The sequence below is a fragment of the Cervus elaphus genome, chromosome 1 (assembly GCF_910594005.1).
Source record: "Cervus elaphus chromosome 1, mCerEla1.1, whole genome shotgun sequence".
In the NCBI taxonomy this organism is placed as follows: Eukaryota; Metazoa; Chordata; class Mammalia; order Artiodactyla; family Cervidae; genus Cervus; species Cervus elaphus.
In genome coordinates, this window is record NC_057815.1 from 76,179,299 (window position 1) to 76,200,449 (window position 21,151).

Genomic DNA, 21,151 nt, shown 5'->3' on the forward strand with positions numbered 1-21,151 from the left:
AACACAGTCCAGTGGATTCTGGAGAATCAGGGATGGGGGACAGAGCAAGATGGTAGAAAAGCTCTGGAAGTACAGTTGTCAGGGGTGGGGGTGGTGGGAATGGGAGGGGTCCTCTTCAACCACAAGTAAGTTTAGTTTCCTAGGGATTCTTAACCTGAGGCCCACGAGTGGGGCTTCCAAAGAGCCATGCATCCTCTGTCACTTTAATCAAACATTCAAGCCAGCAACTCTAGGTACATTTTTCTGTAAGAAGGTCCACAGTTTCCAATGAGCTTCAAAAGGCTGTGACACATGAAGAATTATTGCTCTGCCTGAACTGTCCAGTATGATAGCCACTAGCCACGTGTGGCTATTTAAGTTCAACTATCAATGCCTCAGTTACACTAGCTACCTGTCTGGTGCTCACTAAAGTCAGTCACTGAAAGTCGCTCAGTTGTGTCGACTGTTTGCAAACCCATGGACTGTAGCCTGCCAGGATCCTCTGTCCATGGGATTCTCCAGGCAAGAACACTGGAGTGGATGGATAGCTGGTCCCTTCTCTAGGGGATTTTCCCAACACAGGGATGGAACCCAGGTCTCCCGCATTGCAGGCGGATTCTTCACTGAGTCACCACTAGCCATTCCCTATTGGGCAGCCCAGATACAGAACATTTTCATCACTACACACAGTGATGAAAAGGTAAGATAAGGTTTGTTCAAGACAAGCGGTACATTTGTAAGGTGAGCTGCCATCCTTTAGAAATGAAAGCAGACATCCAAGAGCCTGATTTCTTTGGAGATCTGCTTGGGACCTGCACTTCCGCTCAAAGTAGACGGCCCCGCGTCATGTTGAAGTCATCTGTCTGGCCCTCCTCCGGCACCAGGTTTGCGACCCTGGTTTCAAGAAGACCTCACCCACCCGGGTCTCCTTCCAGTCTCTTGAATTTGTAACCAGCCTCCAAGTTTGGTTAAGAGAATAAAAGTCGCTCAGTCCTGTCCGACTCTTTGCGACCCCATGGACTATACAGTCCATGGAATTCTCCAGGCCAGAACACTGGAGTGGGTAGCCATTCCCTTCTCCAGGGGATCTTCCCAACCCAGGGATCGAACCCAGTCTCCTGCATTGCAGGCGGATTCTTTACCGTCTGAGCCACCAGGGAACCCCAAGTTTGGTTAAGTGCGGTTGAGTTTGTCTTAAGAGCACATCTGGGGCGGGGTCTAGAGCTGAGTTGGAAGTTGGGCAGGGGGTGGGCAGCGCCTCCCTCCTCTCAGTTCTCCGGAACTGGAAAAAGAGAGAGGGAGTTTTACCCCGAACATCTGTTGCTCGACAAAGAACTTCCCGGTCTTCTTAGGAGCCCTCCAGTCTCCGGCCCAGTCCGCCTGGGCCCGCCCCTCGCGACGAGATCGCGGGGAGGGGCCCAGGCGAAACCCGAGCCCCGCGCCCACCACCCGGGCGGGCGACGTGGCTCCCCGGCCCCGGCCTCCCCTCGCAGCCCGGCGGCCAATGGGCGCGTGAGCGGGACCGTCCGGCGCTCCCCTGCCCGCCGCCCGGGGCGCGCCCCTCCGCTCTGGCACGGGGCGGGCGCTGGCCGAGGGGCCGGCCCGTCCCCTCCCTCCCGGCGCCGGCCCTGGCCCCAGCCCCGCCGCCGCCGCGCGCGCTCTGAGCCCCCATTTCCGAGCCGCCGCTCGTCGCCCGCTCGGAGCCTTCCCGCGGGCCGCGCTCTCCTCCGGACGATGGCGCGCGGGGGCCGCGGTCGCCACCTGGGGCTGGCCCTGGGGCTGCTGCTGGCGCTGCTGCTGGCGCCTCCCGCGCTGCGGGCCAAGCCCACCGTGCGCAAGGAGCGCGTGGTGCGGCCCGACTCGGACCTGGGCGAGCGGCCGGCCGAGGACAACCAGAGCTTCCAGTACGACCACGAGGCCTTCCTGGGCAAGGAGGACTCCAAGACCTTCGACCAGCTCACCTCGGAGGAGAGCAAGGAGAGGCTGGGGTGAGGCCGCGCTCGGGGACGCCGCAGGTGCCGGCGGGGCCCCTCGGGCCGGAGCCGCGCTGGCCACCGGCCGCAAAGCGAAAGCGAAATCGGGCGCCGGGATCCGAGGGCGTGGGCCGGGCGGGCCAGGCGGAGGGGCTGAAGCAAAGTTTGTCCGCGGGCGCCGGGACCCTGCATGGAGATCACCGCCTGGGGCCGGGGTGGTTTCCCGCGGGGAGGCGAGAACGTGGCAGCGGTCTCCGGAGCCAGGACGGCCAGGGCCCGCCCCCTCCCCCGGGTTGCATCAGAAGGGAGGGGAGGGAGCGTACAAAAGAAGAATTTGTCCACGGTGGCCTTTTAGTGATAGGCGTTCTTCCCCCACCCTCCTGGTTTCTCGCGTCTCCCATTCCAAGAGGCGAGGCAGGAGACACTGCTAAGGTCTCAAGGATGATCGTTAATAGATAAGAGGAAGGGGCAGGCGGAGGCTTGATTCCTGGCCCGTGTCCCAGGGCTGGGACTGAGGTGTTCTTGTCTTCTGCTCAGTCGCCCCCATATCTGAAGTAGAGAGTATAAGAATCCTGCTGTTAAGAAGGGAGGGGCATTAGGAGATAGGGATGGAAGGGTGGGAATGGAAACTGGCCCCTTCGTTTCTGTCTCCAGCATCTTCTGTTGCAGCAGAGGCACCCAGTCCGTTGGCAGCCGAGGCCAAAAGGCTGGAGGGTGGTGTGGTGGCAGGTTGTGAATTTCACCCTTGAAGGCAGCTGAGTCAGGAACCAAACCTGGGAAACAAAACGTGGGTACATCTCAGTGCACCCTCTCCACAGGCCCTGGAGAGACACTTGAGCGCTGTCAGAGGTTCTCCGGAAACCCTTCCACAGATGAGTCTACAGCCAGCCTGAGTCCTGATGGAGACCTGGCTGGGGAGGGTCCTGAGAGCCCTGCCTACTGGGCACCAGGCCTCCGGGAATCTGCTTCCCAGGGTTGGAGGGTCTTTCTGCCCTGCTACATAGAAAAAGAACACAGCCATCCCTGTGCTGATGGGGGCCACCAAAGGCCAGTGTGATTGGACAGACTGTGAGGCTAAATTACACCTATTGTGTAGGTGCACCATCTGCCTGCGCTGATAGAAAGGATCTTTGAACTTCAAAGTCACCTCTTAACAATCACCTTTTATTCTGCAGAGAAGTACTTTCTCTTCTAGTTTGAGCCTTAACAATGGGGACCATTGATGAGTTCAGTCCATTGTATTGCTTTGAGGCACTTGGAGGCTGATTTATTCAGGGGCCCTGGGTGGCAGCCATTTGTCACCAGTGAGGAGGAGGAGAGGTTTGAGGAACTGGAGTAGGGAACTCTAGTTTTCCGTCCTAAAACTTCCAGTTTAATGCCTTCATCAGGACAAGTAAGCCTAGTGGTGAGAGGACAAGTAAGCATAGTGGTGATGCATTTGACCCTTGTATGAAGACCTTAGCTGCATTCATTTACTAATGAAAATTAGTTTGAATGACTATGTGCTCAGCAGGGTGTTAGATACCTGACAACTACAAAGATAAAACCTTATGCTCTAGGCCATAAAGTACTTATAATCATATGCAGGGGAGAGAGATTGGAGCAGATGCTATGCATAATTGCTGTGATGGTGGCATGTAAAAGCCACAGTGACCACATCTAGGAGGAGCCCCCTAAAGCTTCAGGTTGGAGACAGGGGCTTGGGGGGTTGGGGTGTCATCTGACCAGGGCTTGTGGCATGACTCAGAGGTCACCAGGCTGACAAACAGGGGAAGGCATTCCTGAAGAGAGAACAGCCTGCTTATAGACAGTTTTAAAATCTGTTCCTTTGGATTCCGGGTGTTGGGACAGTAAAGAGACAGGGCAGGAGAAGTGGGAGGTGGGAGTGGCGAGGAGGCCAAGGGCAGGACTGAGGGACCTTTGGGAGGTGGGGATTAGACATTATTCTGTACATGGTAGAAATGTTATTCCAAAATGTATTAGAAAAGTTGGACTGGCAGTAGGGCAGAGAATGTAACCAAGGCACAGATGGGGAGACCCGGGCATGGGGTGGCCGTGAGTGCCTGAATCAGGCACGGTGGGAGAGGGTGAACCCAGAGCCACGTTGGAGGTGGAATTGGCAGTGCTTGCTCTTGGCTCAGCGTGGCAGGGGCGGGGAGAGGAGGGAGCAATCTAGAGTGGCATCTGGTCTCTGGCCTGAGCCACTGCATGGATAGTGGACATACTGCTCACCTACAAAGTAAATCTGGGCTAGAGGTGGGGTGGGGGGCGGGTTGGAAGGCTGGAAATGAAGGGTGGGCGCGGTATGGGCTGGGCCGAGTGTGAGAAGCCATCTTTCTGTCCACAGCTCCAAGTCTGGGCTGCAGAGGGGGGAGCATGGCTGGATCCAGGCAGCTTCGTCACCACCATCTGCGCATAGATTCTGAAAACGTGGCAGATCTAAGGCCCCCAAAGACACAAAAAAGTAGGGACTCATAGGCTTCGGGCAGTTGCAAATGTACACAGTCTTTTTTTCTGAGTCTTAGAAAAAAATTTAAATTACTTGCCAACATTTAGCATCGGAGTGACTTCACATACTGACCCCGATTTTTGGTTTCTGTTGACACCCATGGCCTGTTATTCCATATGGAGGTCATTGTCTGGAGCAGAGCTGGGCAGCCTTGTTTGGCAGCTGGTGGGCGATCCCCCGATGCTTCACTGGCTTCTTTTTTTTACATTTTTATCTTATTTATTTGATTGCACTGGGTCTTAGTTGTGGCCTGCAGGATCTTAGTTCCCTGATCAGGGATCAAACTGAGGGTCCCTACTCTGGAAGCTCATCAGAGTCTTAGTCACCAGACCACCTGGGACGTTTTGCTTACTTCTGTTAGCTGTTTGTTGAGTTCTCCACCCACCTGTGTTCGGGATTATCGTCCTTAGTGAGGAAAGGTGCACACTGTCTCCTCTAACCCTCCCAACATTCCTTGTAAAGTAGGTGTCCAGTTTACAGATGGAGAAACAGAGACTCAGAGAGTCAAGTCATATACCCGAGATCACTCAGGAGTAGGATCCTGGTGTTCTGATTGTAGCATTTGGTTTATCTACATCATAGCTACCTTTTCCTATAGCTCATGTTTGAGATTTTTAAAGAGAGAAGTTAAGATGATTTATGCTTCCAGCAAATATGTATTGAGCTGCTACTATGTGTCAGGCTGAGCGATGTCCTGGATCTTTCTTTGGCATACGTTGGATGCTGTCGTTTCCAAAAAGCAGGTTGTATACTGTCTGACGTCATTTGGTCTTTGCTGGTTTGAGATTCTGCTTCTCAGTTGGGTTTGGATAACTGATGGGCATGTCACCACTGCCAGGACTGGAGTAGAGCCTGGCACATAGTAGGTAGGCTAAACACTTCACAGTATTCAAAGAATTCTGCTGTGTTTGGCTGTCATTTCCTGGAAGCAAGATACTTGAGGTTTAGTCTTTTAGTCTTGAGGCCTGTCAAAGTTGCAAGGAAGGGACAAGTTCCTGAGAAGGCTACCCAGGTTCAGGTAGGGGATGGAGACTTAAATACCAATGAACTCATCTCCATTTCCGATCAAAGAGTAATTGCCAATTTGAACTTGTGTTCACAGTAAGGAAGTTGTAGTTGATAAAATTCCAGCCCAAAGCAAAGAAAACAAATCCCTAATTAGCCTATATGACCTCTTTTCAGGTAAATGAACTACTATGGTAAAACTTCCTTAAACACTGGAAGTAGCTTTCAGGAGTTTTTGAAGTTCCTCTCAGGGCTGGCATCCCCAGCGTGGGCCCTCTGGCCTAAGAGATGGACTCTGTTGAGGTTCCCAGCTTGACATTTGCTCTGCACAGGGGTATGCGGTGCCCTAGTGAAGTCCAGTGGGGAATTGCTGGAACCCGGGCCAGCTGTGGAGCAGGGGATGCCAGTGGACATAGTGGCCTTCACCCTAAGAGCAGGAGGCTGAGGTTCCTGCAGCTGCTCAGGTTTCTTGATGAGGTTCCACAATGTCAAGGCCCTCTCATCCCTGACATTTTTTGCTTTGTCCGCGATCTGGTCTCCTCCTGCTTTAAGTTTCAAGTCTTTGAATCCAAAGTGGTGAGATAAAGGGAAATAAAAATCTCACTTATTTTTTGTTGGGTTAGCTAGAAAGCTAGACTCTTCCATCTTTTGAATTGGGTTTAGAGCCAGAGGACATGGACTCTGACTCCAGTGGTACCAATTACTCCCTCATTACTTTAAAATGAGGGAGTTAAACTACATCAGGGAAAACTGCTAGGTTTCCTCTTACAAATCAGCTCACTCAGTTGGTAGTGTCTATCTGCAGAACACTGTGTTGAGAAGGATTCTGAGGTCACATCACGGTTTATGAGGACAGAATGGCCTGATCCACAAGCATCTGGTGTTGACACTGGGTGGGTGGAGAGAGGCATATCATCCTTGGAAAACTTAAACTTTAAGGTCCTTTCAAGCATCAGCGGGTCATTGATTTTATTTTAGCACTTAAGCATTTTAGATTCTGCAGGTGTTTGATCTCTTTCTGGATCAGGATCACACAAGCCTTGGTAATAGCCTCGTGGGTTTTGTTTTTTTAACTACAGGAAAATTGTTGATCGAATCGACAGTGATGGAGACGGCTTTGTCACCACTGAGGAGCTGAAAACCTGGATCAAACGCGTGCAGAAAAGGTACATCTACGATAATGTCGCCAAAGTCTGGAAGGATTATGATCGGGACAAAGACGATAAAATTTCCTGGGAAGAATACAAGCAAGCCACCTATGGTTACTACCTAGGTAAGTGGTGCTGCAGGAGCGATTACACAGCTGGGGCCCGAGTAACAAGCTTATGGGAAATTACTCTCTCATCATATCTACCCACTTCAGGGAGATGTCACAATCTTCCAAGTAGAACCTGCTTAAGTAGAACAGTGTAACATCCTGTTTTGCCTACTAACAACACACCGGGCTACTTACTCTGAGTGAACTTGTAGGTGGAAGGGGGTGAGGGTCTACTAAAAAATAAGCTGCTCTCCAACCTGAGCTTACAATCTCAGAGGCATACCCAGGGAACAAAGCAGAGAGGAAGCATGTGTCCTGAATTTCAGATAGCAAGGACTGGGTAAACTAGAACAGTCTCAGAAGGCTTCCTGGTGGAGGGTGGTTTGGGAACTGGGCCTTAAAGAATGGATTTGTATCTGGAGAGATGGAGACAAGTGGGGAAGCTGGGTCAGCTGGAGGGACAAAGGTGCAACGATGCCTTCAGCAGCGGGCAAGGTTTGGACATAAGACATGCTTGTTTGGGAGGAATGATGGAGGGGTGTGTGCCCAGCATGGGGTGCAGACCTGCTAGATGGCTGCCTAGTAGAGGCCATACGTAACAGGACAGGCCTGAGGAAAACCAAAGACACACACTCCTAGCTAGATTAAGAGAGGTCTTGAAAGATTCGCAGGAACTTAGAACAAATGTCCCAGGTACGAGGGAGCCTTTGTATGTTCTGTGTCAAAGAATATGATGAAAGTAGGGTATTACAAAGTGAAGTAGGATATTAATATGGTCTCAAGCCTATGTTTTCCACCACTTGCTATAATGCCCCTAACAAGCCTTTAGGGCCTGGACTGGAGGGTGGCCTGGAGGGACAGACACTGGAGGCATTCTGAAATAAAATGTTTCAGAAACTCGACACATCAGGACCTTCTGTCCTTCATATTAAATACCTCTGGGCGTGAACTGGAGGGTGTGATCTTGAGTTTCCTTGCCAGCGTTCGCGTTTCTGTGCACATGCTGCAGGAAACCCCACAGAGTTTCAGGATACCTCAGATCATCACACCTTTAAAAAGATGCTGCCACGGGACGAGAGAAGGTTCAAGGCTGCAGACCTCGATAGTGACCAGACAGCCACCCGGGAGGAGTTCACCGCCTTTCTGCATCCTGAGGAGTTTGAGCATATGAAGGAAATTGTGGTTTTGGTAAGATATCCAAAGAGCCTGAACTGGGAAGCAGCACCAAAACCTTATACTTTCTTGCAAAGTGAGAATGTTCTTCAGCCCAAGGGGAACTCGACAAGGACTCTGCAGTAGAATACACTGGAAGGCCTGTGTATTCAGGAGATGGGTCAGGGGAGGGTAGCTGCTGTAACAAGCAGCCCCCAATCCCAGCTATTCAACACAATAACCAAAAGTTAGTTCTTGCTTATACTGAGTCCAGGACAGACGGTCCCCATCAGTGGATCTTCTGGGCGGTTCTCAAGTGCTGGCAGGCCCCCCAGCCATTTCCATCTTGTCCCCCACCATCCTGTGGCTTTGAGGTCATCTTGGCCGATCCCCTGTATTCTTCTGATAGACAGAAGAAGAGAAGGACTAAGGAGAAGGCACAATATGCCTTTACTGTTCTGGCCAGGAAATGACACCTCCTTTCCTTTTACATTCCATGGGCTCCTACACTGACAGTTTAGATGTGTGCCCAGGAAGAGCAGATGAGTTTGGTGAGCAACTAACTAGCCTCTGTCCCACATGCCAGCTTTAAGGGAACTAGAAAAAGACTCAGAAATGGAATGCACTGGAATCATATGAAAACTTGAATCACATGAGATCATATGGAAACTTAAAGTCAGACCATGCCTAGAAAGAGTGCTCCCCTTGGAGTGTATTTGCTTTCCATAGTGTCTTGTCGGGTCCCAAGTGTCTTCATTCTCCATGACATTAAAGCAAATGCCGATCCCCTGTTTTCAGGGCAGGCATCCTGAGGCAGTTCCAGTTGTTTTACTGCTGGGAAACAACCAGCCCTGGACTATTTAAGTTTTCCAGTCATGGATGGGTTCACTCATGGATGCTGCATCCTTATGACCACAGTGACCCCGAGGACTGGGCAATGGCTCTAAGAACCATTCCTTTAACACCCAACATCCACTTAGTGATGGCTAATTTGCCAGAAGACAGTGAAGATGGGGAAGTGGATTATGTGCTTCTGGATTGACTCAGTTCTCAGGTTGGCTGTTTTCTTCAAGATGCCTTTGAGTTTCTGTGACAATGGACAGTAGACTCATTTAATTACTTACCCGAGCAAAACAAAAACCCTAGTTTAGAGGTCAAATGTACTAAATACACAACATAATATTGGGTGGCCAAAAAGTTCATTCAGGATTTGCTGTACGCTGTTACTTATTGGCCACCCAAATGTATTCAAGTCAGATATACTTTTATTTACCAATTTTTCACAGTTCCATAATTTTCTGACATCACCTCGGTGTTCCTGGTCCAGTTAGCAGTAGAATCTATCTTGGTGATCATTTTAGTCCAGTGGTTTTCAAAGCTGGATTCCTCACAGTACACAGAGACGATTAGGCAGGAGAGTGGAGGTGGTTAGCTTGGCAGGGCTTCATAATAAGAGAACGTCTGGGCTTATAGGTACATTTTCATTTGCAGAGAGTGTTCTGCTTTTAAAATTGAAGGCTGGGGGAGGAGGGACAGAAGCCATTGCCTGTTTTTTACAGATCACAAACTGATGCCCAGGGAGGTCAGGAGATGAGCCAGAAGTCCTCCAGCCATAAAAGCCAGACAAAGGAGGACAGTAGTTAGATTTACCGAAAGCACGGAGCTATCTTGCATCTCTTCCCCTTTTGCTTCCTAGGAAACGCTGGAGGACATTGACAAGAATGGGGATGGCTTTGTGGATCAGGATGAATATATTGGTGAGTGCTGGCCTGGAGTCTTGCTTCTCTGTCCCAACTGGGCACCAGTCCTCCACCCACATGTCTGGCTACTTTTCCTCAGATGTCTTTTAGCAGCAGCTGCAAGTCTGTTGGTGTCGCTCCTCTGACTTCCCAGTGAGAGGGACTTGTTACACCAGTCCTAGGGGTGCAGGGTCAATGCACTGCATTGCAGGCAATACAATGCCTCAGGGAGGCATTCCTGGTGGAGAAGAGCCCAGGTCAGCCATTGACCGCACGGCTCTGAGAGGCGCTCTTCATGACACTACGGAGTTTCTCCCTTTGCGAGAGGGGCCTGGAGATCCCAGAGATGGAAAGGCGGGCTGGATCAGACAGTCTCAGGGGACAGACTCTACAGCAGACTATTCGCCAGCGGGGCCTAGAAACGGAATAGACAGAGCTGTGGTCAGCAGAACTGTTTACAGGCGCAAGCTGTCTGCAGAAAGGGATTCCTTCTTAGGTAAATCCTTTCACAGAATGCACGGTTTCCCCAAATACAGCTGTTTCATGCCTCTGGATTTTGGTCTTTCATTGGGAGTACTGTTCACAGTTTTTTGTTCTTAAGGGCTCCACTTGAGCAACATCCAGAAGTGCGTTTGCAGGTACCCGAGCCCTGGTCGAAGGAGGCTCCAGTTAAGCCCCCAGGTCAGAAGCCACTGCTCCTGGTTAGAGCCCTTCTCAGCCGCCCAGGAGCCCTTCCAGCCTGAGGGACTGGAGGAGGCAGCACGGGTATTTCCGTTTGATCCTCAGCTGCAGGATCATGGCCCCAGCTGCAGGCCCCCTTCTCAGGATAGCTCTTCTCTTCCCAAATGTCAGTAAAGTAAAAGCTGGGAAATCGTTTGAGGGGTGGGATGGATATAACTTTTGTGCAGATATTTAATAGAGGCAGTCAGTGACCTTGAATAAAAGCAGCGCCCACGTTGCCATCAGCCTCTGGTTCGTGCTTGTGTAACTCTGCCGCCCCAAACACGAGAACAAGGGCCTGCTGGAAAGAAGAGCAGAGTTCCAGTCATTCGGAATTCTATCTGGTCTGAAGCAGCAAACGCTGTTCTACTGTGTCTGGTAACGGCAGCTCTCGCCTCAGTAACTGAAGCCATCTCGGTGGCGTTCCCTTTGTGGAACAGTCAGCGCTGACAGCCCCATCGTCAGTGTGCACAGGGCAGCCTGTCTCACGCCTGGTGCACACGCGTGTGAGGGCAGTTTCAGAGCCCCACACACCCAGTGGTGAGGGAATTAGACTTGAAGGGAAAGCAGGGTGATTAAGACAATGTAGCTCTTCTGATTTCAAGATTTCAAGCGTGTGCTCTCCCTCACTCTCTTCCTGGTCCTCATTGAAAAGGTGCATGGCGGGGGGCAAAACTCTTGAGTGACGTTGCCTAAAAGAAACATTTTTTGCACCGGACACTGGCAGAGAGGCTGGTGGGGGCATTCTTCTTGAAAACTGAATTCTGAGCGACTTGCTGTCAGAGACCAGGTGTCTTGTCTAGCAAGCTACTTCCTTTAGGGGGGAGCCTTCTCTCCAGGCAGGGACAAGCGGTAACATGGTACACTGGGAAGAACACTGGAATTAAGAGTCTTGGCTTCTCCACTTACTAACTCTGGGACCTGTGGGAGTCATGTAATCACTCCATATAAGCCTGTAAGCCTCAGTCGCCTCATCTGTAAAACAGGAAGGCACAGCACCCATGTTTCCAAGATGCTGTGGGTCTACTTGTAGCTGAACCCAGCCAGGGTCTTGCCTTTCTTTTTCCTTCATTCACTATCTACTCTCTCTACCACCTGATGTTTCCAAGCTGTTTCCATCAAAGAGAAATTGCCCACAAGGTATCCTTCTTTTCCTGGAAAATCTAATGGCTTAGCAAACAGTGGGTAAGCTTTGCCTTCTTTTTCCCTTTCCCTGCCATTTTGTAAAACAAGGTTATTGATCTGACTTATAAAATTGCTTTAAGGGTGAAGTAAAATATATGTGAAAGCCCTCGGGAAATGATATAAACAGTGACAGTAATAAACACAGTGGTTAAGACTATGGGTTGGAAGCCGAGTGCTCGTGTTCCTGTATAGTCAACTACATTCTCATGCTAGCTGTGGGTCCTCCTTGGGTTAAGGCTGTGCCTCAGTGTTCTCATGTATAAAGTGGGAATAACAACACCTACTTTATAGGATTGTAATGAAAACTCAAATTTAAAAAGTATGCATTCTATACAGCATCTGGACCATAGAAAGTGCTGGTATTGGTCATTATTATTAGTTTTCACTTGTATAGTTCCAGGCTGGGTTGTAGAGGACTTTCACAGAAATGTCCCATTTGACCTTGATAATAACCTTTTGAATAATAAATTACCATCTCCACTTTAGACAAGGCACTGGACTAAGTCAAAGGCCAGAATTCACCTTCTGGCTTCCAAGCGCAGCTCTTTCTCTTCCACTCAGTAGCCTTTAGAGTGGATAAATCATTGTATTCTTTACCTAAGAGGAGACTGCCCCCCAGGTATCTGGTTAGGTCTCGTGACTGCTGGAGGTCAGGTTTTCTTAGATTTACCTTCCCACTGGTCTTCATAACCAAGAACAGCCTTCCCTTCTAGCTGATATGTTTTCCCACGAGGAGAGTGGCCCTGAGCCAGACTGGGTGCTGTCAGAACGGGAGCAGTTTAATGAATTCAGGGATCTGAACAAGGACGGGAAGCTGGACAAAGATGAGATTCGTCACTGGATCCTCCCCGAAGACTACGACCACGCGCAGGCCGAGGCCAGGCACCTGGTGTACGAGTCAGACAAAAACAAGGTATTTCGCAGTCTTCTGGAACCTTTGCTTGAAGGGAGACAGTTTACATAAGATCAGTTCTGTTTGCTTCTTTGATGTTTGCCTTGGCCCGTGCGGCCGTGCCCTTATTGACCTCTCTCATTCCTGCCCTGCATCTGAGACCTGTGAACTTGGCCGACATCGCGATCACCCGCAGTGAGCTCATTAGGCCAGAGGTTCCTATTCCTAGAGAGTACATTGTGGGTTGCACTGAGGTTCGCTAACATCTCCTAGGATCGCAGAGCTGGTCACTTTGTTGGCTGTAGGCAGACACGGATTTAAGAGGTATGCCCTGCATCGCCCTAGGACCAGTTTTTCATCCATTCATTCCTTCAGCAGACTCTCATCAGACATCTGCAGCATGTGAGGCAGAAGGGATCCCATCACATGAAGGCCCAGGCATCCTCAGGCCAGCTCACCGTGCCGGCTCCAATGCCAATATCCACTGGTCAATATGCAAATGTACAAGATGTAGAAAGAAGTCCTGCCTCTTCCCATTTTGATCACTGCTCCGAATTCTCTGGAGACAGTCAGGTTCTGCAGTCAGGCCATAAAAGGGAAGTGGAATTCTTCAGGGCCTGTTTTGGGAACGCCAGCACTGCATGTAGACATAACCAGACTCTGGCTTCTGAATTCCTTGAGGACTTTTCCGATATATTTCAGCTCAGTGTTTATAGCAGGAGGCTGCTCCATTTAGGGTTTTGCAGAGCAATGATGGTAGATGAAAGAGGTACCCAGCAGTTTCTTAATTATGAATTGTAATATTTTAAATGTTGCAGATCAATGAAATAACATGAGTGTCAGGCTGAGCTATTTACTCAGGAGTTTCTGTGACAAAGTACTTTCTTCTCTCCTCTAGGATGAAAAGCTCACTAAAGAGGAGATCTTAGACAACTGGAACATGTTTGTTGGAAGCCAAGCTACCAATTATGGGGAAGACCTCACCAAAAACCATGATGAGCTCTGATGCACGCTCACCATATCATGATAGACTGTCATAGGCTTTCTTTTATTGTCCTGGATGGTTGCTACAATTGTCTCACTTACAGCAGTTATGTCCCCACAGAAAGCAAATTTATCGCCTCAGATTGGGGTTAAAATTGTTTTTTACTCAATATTTGCTGGAAATTACTCACCACTATTCTTTGAGTAACATTTCTCTTCAAACACATTAAAATCTTGGTAAATTGCAATGCTTTATGGGGATACATTACTAAAACATGACTTTTTAGCTTTTTCCATGAAATTTGAACTAAAGAAGAATGAAATTTGAAAAGCCCTGTTATTCAGAAGTTGGGTAGGTGGGGAGAGGGCAGTATATGGAGTGACTGCTATGCATTTTAACTGCAGATTTTTTGCATTTCCACCGTTAATAGTTGGTAAGGGAAAATTCTGATTAAGCTTCAGTGGTATCTCTTCCTACACAGGCTGCTTTCAGATCAAGGCTGATTATTTCAAATTCTTCCTTCTTGACTGTACTCTGAGCTGTTACTGTAAATGGCATATAAACCTCTGTGCATTTTTCTGTATGAACCTGCTAATGTGCACAACAGATCCACCCATCTTTGTTTTTTGTCTTTGTTTTTTTTTACAATAAGAAGCAATTAAGAAAGATAATGTGAAAAAGAAAGGAATTTTAAAGGTAGGGAGAAAAGATGAATGTCAGGAAAGATGAATGTCAAGAACTATAGGAAAATGGTAAACACTTTATTATACTTGAGAAATTCTTTTTGACATTCAAATGAAGTAGATCTGATCTTTGAAAAAGTGACTAGAAATCCAATCCATTTCCTCGCTGATCTCTGACAGGAATAGAGAGTGGGGTCCTGGGGAAGCCTGCCTAGTGGAGCTCTGGAACCCATCTCTTCCAGTCCGGTGAATCCACAGCCTTCCAACCTACCCTGGGACCACTTACACCACGGAGTTGACAAAGTAGTGTTCCAAGTCACTGGCTAAACTGTAAGAAAGAACTTTCACAGGTTGAAATTCCACCTTATAAGTAGAAAGTGAATGAATAAAGGATCCCACTGAGGATTTTCTACTGTGTCCTGTGGTGTTTGACTTCACACGTACCATTTGTGACATTATTCTCTACTGATAGAGAATTTAACAGAGGGATGAGATGACGTGAGTAAGGTTAAAGAAGTTCTACATTTTAAAAATCCAGCTACTAGAATGTTCAGGACATACTAATATTTACTTATTTAACATATACTTCTCTATGATAATTAGAGAAACTGCAGGTCATCTTAACTGTAAGACCTTTCAGAGACAAGTTTCAGCTGGAAGGAAATCTAGGTTTCTTATGAAGGCCTGTTGTTCAGTTGCCACGTTGTACCTGGTGACTCTTTACCACTCCATGAACTGCAGCATGCCAGCCTTCCCTGTCCTTCACTATCTCCCGGAGTTTGTCTAAGTTCATGTCCATTGTACTGGTGATGCCATCCAACCATCTCATCCTCTGTTGTCCCCTTCAGCCTTCCTAGCATACGGGTCTTTTCCAGTGAGTTGCCTCTTTGCATCAGGTGGCCAGAGTATTGGCGCTTCAGCTTCAGCATCAGTCCTTCCAATGAATATTCAGGGTTGGTTTCCTTTAGGATTGACTGGTTTGATCTCCTTGGTGTCCAAGGGACTCCCAAGGCCTACCAGGCCCGATAGCATCTGGTCCTTTCCCACCTCATCAGCATCACTCGGTTTCACCTCCCATAGCAGCCTCACTGACTTTCTGGTCCTCAAACACACCAAATTCATTTCCAAACTGGGCCCTTTGCACTTGCTGTCCTTTCTCATTGGGAAGCCCCAGTGCACACGTCCTGGGGTAACTCAAACAGGATTCCTCAAAGGGGACCTTCCCGACTCCATTACTTGTAGTAGTCCTTCAGGCTTCCCTGGTGGCTCAGTGGTAAAGAGTCTGCCTGCCAATGCAGGAGCTGCAGTTTCGATCCCTGAGTCAGAAAGATCCCCTGGAGGAGGGTATGGCAACCCACTCCAGTATTCTTGCCTGGAGAATCCATGGACAGAGGAAGCAGGACCCCCTGGCTACAGTCCATGGGGTCGCAATAGAGTGGGATACAACTTAGCAACTGAACAATGACAACATTTGAGTCCTCATTTCCCTGTTTTATTTTCTGCCTGCTATGTACATATTGCCATTTATATTTGTTTCCTAGGACTGCTATATAAATTACCATACAAGAGTGTGGCTTTCAACAACAGAAACTGAACAGTGCAGGCTGGAGTCTGAAATCAAGTCGTTGGCAAGACTGTTGTTCAATCACTAAGTCATGTCTTACTCTTTGCAACCCATGGACTGCAGTACACCAGGCTTCCCTGTCCTTCACTGTCACCCGGAGTTTGCTCAAACTCAAGTCTGTTGAGTCAGTAATGTCATCAAACCATCTCATCCTCAGCAGGACAGTGCTCCTGAATGCTTTAGGGGAGAATCCTATAATCCTTGCTGCTTCCTGCTTCTGGTAGTTCAGGTGTGCCTGCTATGACTGCTTCACTCCACTCTGCATCCGTCTTACGGCCTTTTCCCCCTCTCTCTGAGTGAGTCTCTCTTGTGTGTCTCTTACAAGGACACTTGGAATTGGCTAGGGCCCACCTAGATAATCCAGGGTGATCTTATTTCTAGATCCTTAATTATATCTGCAAAAGGCCATTTTTCCAAGTAAGCTCATATTCACAGGTTCCAGGAGTTAGGAGGGAGACATATCTTTTGCGGGGGTACCTATCAACCAACTGCCTGACATCTTGTTTGTAAATTGTTCATCTTCCTTGAGCTAGAACACAAGCTCTATGACAACACCCTGATTTGTTTAACTAACTGCTGGTTCCCAGGACCTAGAACAGTTGAGCAATAAAGCCTAGCCTACAATAAATACTCTGTAAGTATTTGCTGAATGAATGAGAGATTGTTAGCTTTAATGAAAGAGAATACTCCTGGGGCGGAGGGGGGAACAGAATTCTATAAAAAAATTTTTTTAAATAGCTAACATTTGCTGAATGAAAAATAATTTGCCTAGATTCCAGAGTGATCAAATGGCAGGACCAGAATGCAAATCCAAGTGTTCCTTGCTCCAAAATCTGTTGTTTAATACTAAATTTTACTGCTCAAAATCTCTGAATCTGACATATGTTCTCTTTATTTCTTTGCTCACTCACTGTATATGATTATGTGGTCAGGAAATGAGAATAACTCACTTACCTAGAAATAGGCTGACACTTTTTTTTAAGCAATGAGAACCTGTCTTTAAAAAAATGAGAAAATAATATAGTGTAACCTAATTATAAGCATAACACTTTTAAAAGGTGCTAACATTATTTTTCCCCCAAAAGGGAATACTGGCTGGTTTATTAAGTTATACATAGTCAGATGTTAAATATATTTTGAACACTAAGTTTTTCCCTTTCAAGTCAGTGCACATAAGACGAGAACCCTCAAAGAGACTAGTGCTTCTGGGGCTGAATTTAACACTATTTAAGGAAAGAAAACCTTAGCTAGGGGACATAGCTGTTAACATGGTGATTTGTAAAGCCTTAGATTTCTAATAGGGTCTGACTGTTTCAAGGAAAACATATTTTGTTTCTAGGTAACATTTCAAGTCTGATTATGAACAAATGCTACAAAATTGATCTGTAATGGGAAATACTGTTATGTCACAAAGCATTATCTATATGCTTAATGTGACTGAAAGCATTAATTGCTAGGAGCCAAAATCTGTCCAAGCAAAACATGAACATGTATTTTGTATCTCTTGTCTCTTACTGTAGATTTTCGAATGAATTCGAGTGTAACAAAGATGTAGTTAGAAAATCTGCACACCTGAAGGCTTTCTTCACCCGCTTGGATTACTGTACTTGTTCCTTGTTAGCAAATGCAGGAGTCGTAACTGCTCAGAAGTGCCCAGCAAACAATAGATACGTGGCCACTTGTTAGTAGCTCAGCAAAAACCTCTTGCAGAGTGGTGAATGGCTGACTGCATTTTCAAGTCTTTCTAGATTTATTTTGCCACCTTTATAGTAAAAGTCAGCTTCCTCCAACTACATGCAACTAAGATTTGTCCTCTCTGTATTTTTTTTTTTTAATTCTTTCTGTATTCTGAAAGCAAGGTCATAGTGCTAGGATTTCCCACCAAAAAACCAATGAGAACCATAACATCTAACACTTTGGCTCATGTTGAAGCATTAAAATTTTGAGCAGTGGAAAGATTGTGTCATCAGCACTCAAACTCATGAGATTTACAATGAACTTGGAGCAATTTCCAAGTATCCATCTGTACTCTCAAATATAGTCATTTCCAGGGCCTGGGACTGGGGAAACACACCCTAGGTATAATGCATCCCATCATCCCGTGTGCTTTAAGTACCTCTCTGATTCTTCTCCTATAAAATAGTGCCCAATTTCCCAGAGAGACTCATAAAAGAAAATGAATGTGAAGACTGGTTACTTTCCTACCTTGGAGGTATTTGTGTAGTGGGAACACACAGTATTTCTTTTCTCCTACGTAAATACTAATAACACCTGTACCAGGCACCCTGCCAAGGACTTACATACACTAACCACTGAACCCTCACAACAGCCCTGTGAGGCTGGTACTTGTAAGAAAGAGGATACGCTGGGTTAAGCTGCAGTAAAAATCATACCATCTCAGTGGTTTACAGCAACAGACAGTTAATTTTTCCTTTCTCAAACTCTGCTTTGGTTCTGAGCCATTGTCCATGGCAGCTGTGGTGTGGGACTCAGCAGGGTGGCTCCATATCCATCCATGTCCACTGAGAGGTGGAGCACAGGCACAGAAACATGGTCACTCCTGAAGGTGACCTTGTCTCCCATTCATTGGTCAAAACAAGTCACGTGGGCACATGGCTCCCATTCATTGGTCTAAACAGGTCACATGGCCACATCTAACTTCAGGGGAGTAGGAAGCGCAATTCTACTATTGCTCTGGGTGAAGGGTCAGGGTGTTAAAAACATTGGTGACTGGCACTCCTCAGTAATTAGTGGTTCAGTTCAGTTCAGTTCAGTCGCTCAGTCATGTCCCACTCTTTGCAACCCCATGAACCACAGCACACCAGGCCTCCCTGTCCATCACCAACTCCCGGAGTCCACTCAAACCCATGTCTGTCGAGTCGGTGATGCCATCCAACCACCTCATCCTCTGTCGTCCCCTTCTCCTCCTGCCCTCAATCTTTCCAAGCATCAGGGTCTTTTCAAATGAGTCAGCTCTGTGCATCAGGTGGCCAAAGTATTGGAGTTTCAGCTTCAACATCAGTCCTTCCAATGAACACCCAGGACCCATCTCCTTTAGGATGGACTGGTTGGATCTCCTTGCAGTCCAAGGGACTCTCAAGAGTCTTCTCCAATACCACAGTTCAAAAGCATCAATTCTTTGGTGCTCAGCTTTCTTTATAGGTCCAACTCTCACATCCATACATGAACACTGGAAAAACCATAGGCTTGACTAGACAGACCTTTGTTGGCAAAGTAATGTCTCTGCTTTTTAATATGCTGTCTAGGTTGGTCATAACTTTCCTTCCAAGGAGTAAGCACCTTTTAATTTCATGGCTGTAGTCACCATCTGCAGTGATTTTGGAGCCCAAAAAATAAAATCAGCCACTGTTTCCACTGTTTCCCCATCTATTTGCCATGAAGTGACGGGACCAGATGCCATGATCTTAGTTTTCTGACTGTTGAGCTTTAAGCCAACTTTTTCAATCTCTTCTTTCACTTTTATCAAGAGGCTCTTTAGTTCTTCTTCACTTTCTGCCATAGGGTGGTGTCATCTGTATATCTGAGGTTATTGATATTTCTCCCAGCAATCTTGATTCCAGCTTGTGCTTCTTCCAGCCCAGCATTTCTCATGATGTACTCTGCACAGAAGTTAACTAAGCAGGGTGACAATATACAGCCTTGATGTACTCCTTTTCCTATTTGGAACCAGTCTGTTGTTTCATGTCCAGTTCCTGACCTGCATACAGGTTTCTGTTGCTTCCAGTTCCTGTTGCTTCCTGACCTGCATACAGGTTTCTCAAGAGGCAGGTCAGGTGGTCTGGTATTCCCATCTCCTTCAGAATGTTCCACAGTTTATTGTGATCCACACAGTCCAAGGCTTTGGCACAGTCAATAAAGCAGAAATAGATGTTTTTCTGGTATCCTCTTGCTTTTTTGAAGATCCAGCGGATGTTGGCAATTTGATCTCTGGTTCTTCTGCCTTTTCTAAAACCAGCTTGAACATCTGGAAGTTCACGGTTCGTGTATTGCTGAAGCCTGGCTTGGAGAATTTTGAGCATTACTTTACTAGCGTGTGAGATGAGTGCAATTGTACCGTAGTTTGAGCATTCTTTGGCATTGCCTTTCTTTGGGACTGGAATGAAAACTGACCTTTTCCAGTCCTGTGGCCACTGCTGAGTTTTCCAAATTTGCTGGCATATTGAGTGCAGCACTTTCACAGCATCATCTTTCAGGATTTGAAATAGCTCAACTGGAATTCCATCACCTCCACTAGCTTTGTTCGTAGTGATGCTTCCTAAGGCCCACTTAACTTCACATTCCAGGATGTCTAGCTCTAGGTGAGTGATCACACCATCGTGATTATCTGGGTCGTGAACCAGTGGTAATAGTACGATTTTTTCCATTTTATTAAGTGAGGGAACTTTAAGGGGAATTAATATCCAAAATAACACAACTCATAAGTTAGGTGACTATATGATTGATTGGCAAGATCAGAATACCTTTGCCAATGAAAGGAGGAAGTCTTAATCAACACCTCCCTAAATCCTGAGCAACCTGCACTGACCACATTGGGATTTACAGATCCTCTCTGTTCTCCTCTGGCTGGGATCCTCTTCCTCCTCCTCCTGAACTGAGGAGTCCACAGCCAGGAGACAAGGTGAGCAACGCATATGCAAGAACTCAAGAGCAGAGAAATGAGACACACAAAAAGGGGGTTTTCCCCAATGACCTTCCTGAGCAGGTCAAATGCCAGAGGTCAGATAAATCAGTGCCTACCAACCAGGCTGCTGCTTAACGGTCTTGCCAAGATTTAGAATTCTTGTACGAAGTGTTTTAAAACCTAAAAGTTGATCTATCACTAAGTGAAACTGAATGAATTAAATGACAAAGGAATAGCTTTTAATGTTGTTTTTATCATGGTCAGTGTATTCCAAAGCTAGTTGTATGTGGTGGCAATTTGAAACTCATTTCAAAAGCAGATCAGAATCTTAGTACAATCAAAAATATTCAGGAAAGGTTATATTTTCAGAGGTGGAAACTGAGGCCCAGAGAGATTAAGCTTGTGTGTTTCCCTATCTCAGGACTGAGAGAGAAGTTGGACTAGAATACCTTCCCCAACTCCAGTTGTTCTCTTTAAAAGCTCAGTGTTCTCATCTGAAAAATGGCAACAGTAACTCCTACTTTATAGAAGAGAAATCAGGATGAATTAAGGTTATGACTATAAAGCACTTTGTGTGGCTAGCACGCAGGAAATGGTAACAATTTTCATTGTTATACCAAAGCAGGGTTCTTACATATTTCAGCATCAAAGGTTTACTTTTAGATTGCAACACATGCCATTAGTGACTGATGGACATCGTGAATTTATCAGAAAATTGTCAAAGGTGTGTTTGTTGTTTTAAATACAGAAAAGAACGTTGTTTTTTCCTTTTTTTTAAGTTCACATCTGACCAAAAAAAAAAAAA

At 47.0% G+C, this 21,151-nt stretch overlaps 1 protein-coding gene across 1 annotated transcript; it reads left to right on the top strand.

The window, feature by feature from the left end:
• Window positions 1–1,299: 1,299 nt before the first annotated feature.
• Window positions 1,300–14,497, top strand: RCN1 (reticulocalbin 1). Its single transcript, XM_043908731.1, has 6 exons — window positions 1,300–1,967; window positions 6,546–6,739; window positions 7,734–7,912; window positions 9,573–9,633; window positions 12,234–12,433; window positions 13,311–14,497. The coding sequence occupies exons 1-6, from the start codon at window positions 1,714–1,716 to the stop codon at window positions 13,416–13,418; spliced, it is 996 nt and encodes a 331-aa protein (XP_043764666.1). The 5' UTR covers window positions 1,300–1,713; the 3' UTR covers window positions 13,419–14,497.
• Window positions 14,498–21,151: the final 6,654 nt, after the last annotated feature.